This window comes from Heloderma suspectum, chromosome 6 (genome assembly GCF_057233095.1).
Source record: "Heloderma suspectum isolate Gila_16-S chromosome 6, 16-S_ref, whole genome shotgun sequence".
NCBI lineage: Eukaryota > Metazoa > Chordata > Lepidosauria > Squamata > Helodermatidae > Heloderma > Heloderma suspectum.
The window spans coordinates 42,597,003-42,604,124 of NC_139463.1; the positions used below are offsets into that span (position 1 = coordinate 42,597,003).

A 7,122-nucleotide genomic window follows, 5' to 3' on the forward strand; every position below is an offset into this window, starting at 1 on the left:
TACTCGTTCCGGTGGCCTCACAACAGCTACTGTTCTTGCTGCCTCGCCCCATACTTGCAAATATGGGGGATGAAAATATTACGGACCCACCTTCCAGAGTTGTTGTAACAACTGCTGGCATACTATGCGTGAAGAATTTTGAATGTTCTCAAATGCAATTAAAATGTTGCCTTTGCTGAACTCTTGGCCAGTGGTTCATTTCTAATAAGTCCACAGGTTGGGCAATACCTTTATCAGGACCAGCCAGAATTCCACCAAACTGTGCAAGCTTTCAAGTTCCCCAGAACTCTCATCAGGTTAGGTCATACAAAAAGCAGGGGATTTGCTTTTTGTACTATGAATCAAGGTAAGCTGGAGGTGTCAAACATGAGATGGCAAGATTGAACATCGACATCTTGGGAATCAGCGAACTAAAATGGACAGGCATGGGTGAATTTAATTCAGGTGACCATCATATCTACTATTGTGGGCAAGAATCCCTTAGAAGAAATGGAGTAGCACTCATAATCAACAAAAGGGTGGGAAAAGCAGTACTGGGGTACAATCTTAAAAACGATAGAATGATCTCAGTACGAATCCAAGGCAAACCATTCAACATCACAGTAATTCAAGTCTAAGCCCCAACCACTGAGGCCGAAGAAGCTGAGGTTGATCGGTTCTATGAAGACCTACAACACCTTCTAGAACTAACACCCAAAAAAAATGTCCTCTTCATCATAGGGGATTGGAATGCTAAAGTAGGAAGTCAAGAAATCACCGGGATAACAGGCAAGCATGGCCTTGGGGTACAAAATGAAGCAGGACAAAGGCTAATAGAGTTTTGCCAAGAGAACACGCTGATCATAGCAAACACTCTTTTCCAACAGCACAAGAGACGACTCTACACATGGACATCACCAAATGGTCAATATTGAAATCAGATTGATTATGTCCTTTGCAGCCAAAGATGGAGAAGCTCTATACAGTCAGTCAAAACAAGACCTGGAGCTGACTGTGGCTCAGATCATGAGCTGCTTCTTGCAAAATTTCGGTTTAAATTGAAGAACGTAGGGAAAACCACTAAACCATTCAGGTATGACCTAAATCATATCCCTCATGAATATACAGTGGAGGTGAGGAATAGATTTCAGGGATTAGACCTGATAGACAGAGTGCCTGAGGAACTATGGACGGAGGTCCGTAACATTGTTCAGGAGGCAGCAACTCAATCCATCCCAAAGAAAAAGAAATGCAAGAAAGCCAAGAGGCTGTCTGAGGAGGCTTTACAAGTAGCTGAGGAAAGAAGGGAAGCGAAAAGCAAGGGAGAAAGGGGAAGATATATCCAACTGAATGCAGAGTTCCAGAGAATAGCAAGGAGAGACAAGAAGGCCTTCTTAAATGAACAATGCAAAGAAATCGAGGAAACAATAGAATGGGAAAGACTAGAGATCTCTTCAAGAAAATCGGAGATCTCAAGGGAACGTTTTGTGCAAAGACAGGCATGGTAAAGGACAAAGAAGGCAGGGACCTAACAGAAGCAGATGAGATTAAGAAGAGGTGGCAAGAATACACAGAAGAACTATACAGGAAAGATCTGAATGTCCCTGATAGCCATGATAGTGCGGTCACTGAACTTGAGCCAGACATCCTAGAGAGTGAAGTCAAGTGGGCCTTAGGAAGCATTAGTAACAACAAAGCTAGCGGAGATGACAGTATTCCAGCTGAGCTATTTAAAATCCTAAAAGATGATGCTGTTAAAGTGCTGCATTCAATATTCCAACAAATTTGGAACACTCAACAATGGCCGCAAGACTGGAAAAGGTCAGTTTACATTCCAATTCCAAAGAAGGGCAACGCCAAAGAGTGCTCAAACTACCGCACAATTGCGCTCATTTCCCATGCCAACAAGGTGATGCTCAAAACCCTACAAGCTAGGCTTCAGCAGTATGCGAACCCAGAACTACCAGAAGTACAAGCTGGGTTTCGAAGAGGCAGAGGAACTAGAGATCAAATCGCCAACATTCGCTGCATCATGGAGAAAGCAAGAGAATTCCAGAAAAACGTCTATTTCTGCTTCATTGACTACGCTAAAGCCTTTGATTGTGTGGATCACAACAAACTGTGGCAAATTCTTAAAGTGATGGGAGTACCAGACCACCTTACCTGTCTCCTGAGAAACCTGTACGAGGGTCAAGAAGCAACAGTAAGAACCGGACATGGAACAACCGAGTGGTTCAAAATTGGGAAAGGAGTACGACAAGGCTGCATATTGTCACCCTGCTTATTTAACTTATATGCAGAGTATATCATGAGAAATGCCGGGTTGGATGAATCAGAGGTCGGAATTAAGATTGCCGGGAGAATTATCAACAACCTCCGATATGCAGACGATACCACCCTAATGGCAGAAAGCGAAGAGGATCTCAAGAGCCTCTTGTTGAGGGTGAAAGAGGAGAGTGCAAAAGCTGGTTTGAAACTCAACATTAAAAAAACGAAGATCATGGCATCTGGCCCTATCACTTCCTGGCATATAGAAGGGGAAGAAATGGAAGCAGTGACAGATTTTACTTTCTTGGGCTCCAAGATCACCGCAGACGGTGACTGTAGCCATGAAATTAAAAGATGCTTGTTCCTTGGGAGGAAAGCTATGGCAAACCTAGACAGCATAGTAAGAAGCAGAGACATCACCTTGCCGACAAAGGTCCGTCTAATCAAAGCTATGGTTTTCCCAGTAGTAACGTATGGCTGTGAGAGCTGGACTATAAGGAAGGCTGAGCGCCAAAGAATTGATGCTTTCGAACTGTGGTGCTGGAGAAGACTCTTAGGAGTCCCCTGGACTGCAAGGAGGTCAAATCAGTCAATCCTAAAGGAAATCAACCCTGAGTGTTCATTGGAAGGACAGATACTGAAGCTGAAGCTCAAATATTTTGGCCACCTAATGCGAAGAGAAAACTCCCTGGAAAAGACCCTGATGCTGGGAAAGACTGAAGGCAAAAGGAGAAGGGGACGGCAGAGGATGAGATGGCTAGATAGCATCACCGATGCAATGAATATAAACTTGAGCATGCTCCGGGAGAGAGCGCAGGACAGGAAGGCCTGGCGTGCTATGGTCCATGGGGTCACGAAGAGTCGGACATGACTGAACGACTGAACAACAACTATCCTGATGAAGTGCTTTGGAGAACTGGATAGCTTGCACATTTTTGTGGAATTTTGCTTGATCCTAATAAAGGTATTGCCCAACTATGGATCTTAGATTTTTTTTCTCATGGACCAGCACAGCTATCTTTATTTCTAATAAGGAAAGTCTCAAGTCTGCTTAAACAATGCATTGCACTCTCTGTCCAGGAACACCCCCTATCCCAATTCCAGATATATGGGAAAACAAGTTAGGATTACTGAGCAGCAAGAGAAAGGCGCTCTGCTTCTGCTCAAGGGCATGCTGGTTTTTGTTACTTTAGAAGTAATAAAAGTTAAATCTTTTTCTTAGGAACTAGAAAAGGGTCCTTGACTTCAAAGCAAAAAGCCAGCAGTTCTAAGCATATTCAATGTGCCAACAGACAGCGTTTAACTTTCCTTCTTGGTTATATTTATATCTCGCCTTTCCTCTAAGGCAGCCTTCCCCAATCTGATGCCCTCCGGGGGTTTTGGACTTCAACTCCCATCAGCCCCAGTCAGCATGGCCAATGGTCAGGAATTCTGGGAGTTTTAATCCAGAACATCTGGAGGGCACCAGGTTGGGGAAACCTGCTCTTAGGATATCAAAGCGGAATGTTATCTTCACAACAACCCTGCGAGGTGGGCTAGCCTGAGAGAGAGACAGAGAGCGAGAGTCACTTGCCCAAGGCCATCCAATGAGGTTCACAGCAGAACAGAGATTTGTGCCGAGCTCTCCCTGCAGCCAAGCTCTAAACTGTATGCCACAATGGCTCCAAGGATAGTCCAAGGCACCTTGACCTGGAAAATTCCAAGGGGCCCAGAAGAACTTGATATTATTCAACATTTATACGATGATTCAAGGTGTTTCAACGACATTGGCCCTGTTTGCATGTAGCAGTAGTAAATCATGAGTTAATTAACCCATGATTTGCCAGATCATGTGCCCAGCATGTCCCACTGCCACTTTGTAAAATCAGCCTCTGATTGGCCTGATCAGAGGTTGTTTCATGATGCGTGAACCTGGACACTATGGGTTATTCATGGGTTAAACAACCCCCAGTTAACCTAAGAACTAATCATAGGTTAACTGTGGGCTGATTAACCCATAAATTCTCATAACCCATTATTCTTGCCCGCGCATGTTTACTCAGAAGTAAGTCCAGCTCCGTTCAGTTAAGGAGGCGTAACGACCATGACCTTCTTGGCTTCATGGCAGAGGGAGAGGCTCACAGCTCAGCAGGCAACTTCTTAGCTGCCAGCTGTCCTAGCTCTCTCAGGAGCTACTCTACACAACAGCACGATGGCCACTGCATTGGCTTTAAAAGGGGATTCATTAAATTCACAGAGGAGGAGGAGAGCAGCAATTAGTTACTAACACTAAATGGAACCCCTGAATTCTGAAGCAGGATCCTTCTGAAGACTAGTTTGCAATGGGGGAGCTGTTGCCTCGATGCCCTTCTGGGCTTCCAGAGGCATCTGGTTGGCCAAGCTGGGCTCAATGAAGCATTGGCCTGATCCAGTAAGGCTCTTAGGAAGCTGCCTTATACAGAGCAAAGGTGCTTCTAAGGATCCATCTAACCTTAATATGGTCCACGCCACCCTTCCCCAACCTGGTGCCCTCCAAATGTGTTGGACTACAGCTCCCACCATTGCCGCCAACACAGCCATTGGTCCATTGATGGGATTTGTGGTCCAGCACATCTGGAGGACCAGATTAGGGAAGGGTGGTCTACACTGGCAAGCAGCATCTCTTCAGGGTTTCAGATGTGGATCTTCCCCAGCCCTACCTGGAGATACTGGGGGTTGATCCTGGGACCTTCTGCATGCAGAACCCGGGTTCTACCACCAAGCGCCAGCCCTCCCTTCTTCTTATGTTCTGAACTGCCCATAGGAATCTGCCCAAAAGTCAGACCAACCTTCCCCAACCTGGTACCCTCCAGATATTTTGGACGTCAACTCTCATCAGCCCTGCCATCATGGCCAATGACCAAGAATGTTGGGCACTGTAGGCACCAGGTTGGGGAAAGCTGACTCAGACTGTTGCCCATCCAGTCCAGGATTGTCTCTTCTGAGGCTGCCCAACTGAAGGGAGCCCTGTTCCCAGAGATCTTTAACTGGACATGCCAGGGATTGAACCTGGGACCTTCTACACACAAAATCTGCGCTCCGCCTTGATGCTGTGGCCCTTCCCAGAACATCCACAAAGAACTTCCCAGTAAGAACATAAGAAGAGCTGTGCTGGATCAGACCAAGGGTCCATCTGGTCCAGCATTCTGTTCACCCAGTGGCCAACCAGCTACCCACAGGAAACCCGCAAGCAGGACATGAATGAAACAGCACCCTCCCATCCATGTTCCCCAGCAACTGGTGTACCTAGGCTCACTGCCTCTGGTACTGGAAGTAGCACAGAGCCATCAGATCTAGTAGCCACCTATAGCCTTTTCCTCCAGGAATTTGTCCAACCCCCTTTTAAATCCATCCAAACTGGTGGCCATCACTACGTCTTGTGGTAGCGAATTCCACAGGAGAATGTGCCCCGTGTGGATCAGAGCTGCCTGCCTGTCTGCCACTCTGCCACCCCCCAATCTGTGCCACCTGACGTTGCCATCTCACCTGGCTTCGCAGCAGGGGCCACCCCAACTGGCTTGAACTCAGGGAGGACAGAAGCTCTGCCAGATGCAGAAGAACCACTACCAAGGAGTCCCGCCTGGCTTAATGGAGGAGGAAGAAGAGGAGGAGGAGGAGGCTCCTCACGCCAGAAGCTTACCTTGCGGTTTCGAGGCCTCGGTGGCGTTGGGGGCGGTCATGGCGATGCAGACGTCGTCCTGCGGGAACTGGTCGCACTTGAGCATCTCGGGCCAGAAGAAGCCAAAGAACTGCATGACGGGCTCGCAGGAGTCCCGCACGGCCTCGCAGAGCCAGCGGCAGGGGTAGATGGGCCGGTCCAAGCAGACGGGGGCGAAGAGGGAGCAGAGGAAGACCTGGGTGCCCATGTGGCAGTTCTTGTTGAGCAAGGGCACCCAGCTGCTGGCTTGCTGCTTCACCTCGGCCATGGTCTCGTGGTCCAGGAGGTTGGGCAGCACCATCTTGTCGTAGCCCACGCTGTGGCACAGGCGGAGGTCGGCCGGGATGGCCACGCACTGGGGGGGCTTGGTGTAGAAGCGCCCGCTCTGGTAGGAGCTGATGTCCGACTGGAAGCTCACGTAGTCGTACTCGCTGGCCGCGGCCGGGCCGGGCAGGAGGAGGGCGAGGAGGGCGAGGAGGACCCTGGGGGGCCCCAAGGGCATCCGGGGGCCCTCCCGAGCGGGGCCCCTGGGACGGAGCGCGGGGCCCATTCTCGGAGGCGGAGGCGCCCGCGTCCCAGCACCAGCCCGCCTGCCCCTTCTTCCGAACCGCCCGCCCCGTCCCCGCTCCCCCGGCCTGCGGAGCTCCGCAGAGCGACTGATGGCGAGGCTGGCGCGGAGAAGAGGACGGCGCGGATCCTCTCGCCGGGCAAGCCGGGCAGGAGCGACGGGGCGGGCGCTGCTGTGGCTCGCGCCGGCACTGCGGCGGCGGCGGCTCTCACGAAGCGGCGCAGCGCTCGGCCGAGCGGCCCCCGGGACACGCGAAGGCGGCTCCTCGCGTCGCCCGCATCCCCCGCCCGCCCGCGGCCAGAGACCCCGGCAAGCGACAGCCGGACCCGAGCGCGGCGCCGCCGAAGCGGACTTTCTCCCCGAGAGTTTCGGAGCCCCTTCCTCGCCCCCCCCCCGCACTCCGCAGCAGCCAATCAGCGCCGACCTGCTCCCCTCCCCCTCCCGCGCCCCCTCCCCCTCCCGCGCAACTGTCACTCACCGGCTCTCCTCCGGCCAATCGCGTCCCTGGCGGGGCCCGTTTCCAGGCTGCGCGGGTCGCCTCCCCTCCCCTCCCCAATCCGAGGCAGGAGCCGGGCGCCCGGGCGCGGCGGGGAGGCCGCGCCCGCGCGGCCCCCCCGCGCCCCCCGCCCCG

The 7,122-nt window shown here is 51.3% G+C and overlaps 1 protein-coding gene across 1 annotated transcript in view; it reads right to left on the reverse strand.

Annotated features, from left to right (window-relative positions):
- Window positions 1–6,861, reverse strand: part of SFRP1 (secreted frizzled related protein 1) — a 70,300-nt gene extending 63,439 nt beyond the window's left edge. The window contains exon 1 of the mRNA XM_084804075.1: window positions 5,906–6,861. Coding sequence (XP_084660201.1) covers window positions 5,906–6,473 — 568 coding nt within the window. The 5' untranslated portion in view covers window positions 6,474–6,861. The remainder of the gene's footprint in view (window positions 1–5,905) is intronic.
- Window positions 6,862–7,122: the final 261 nt, after the last annotated feature.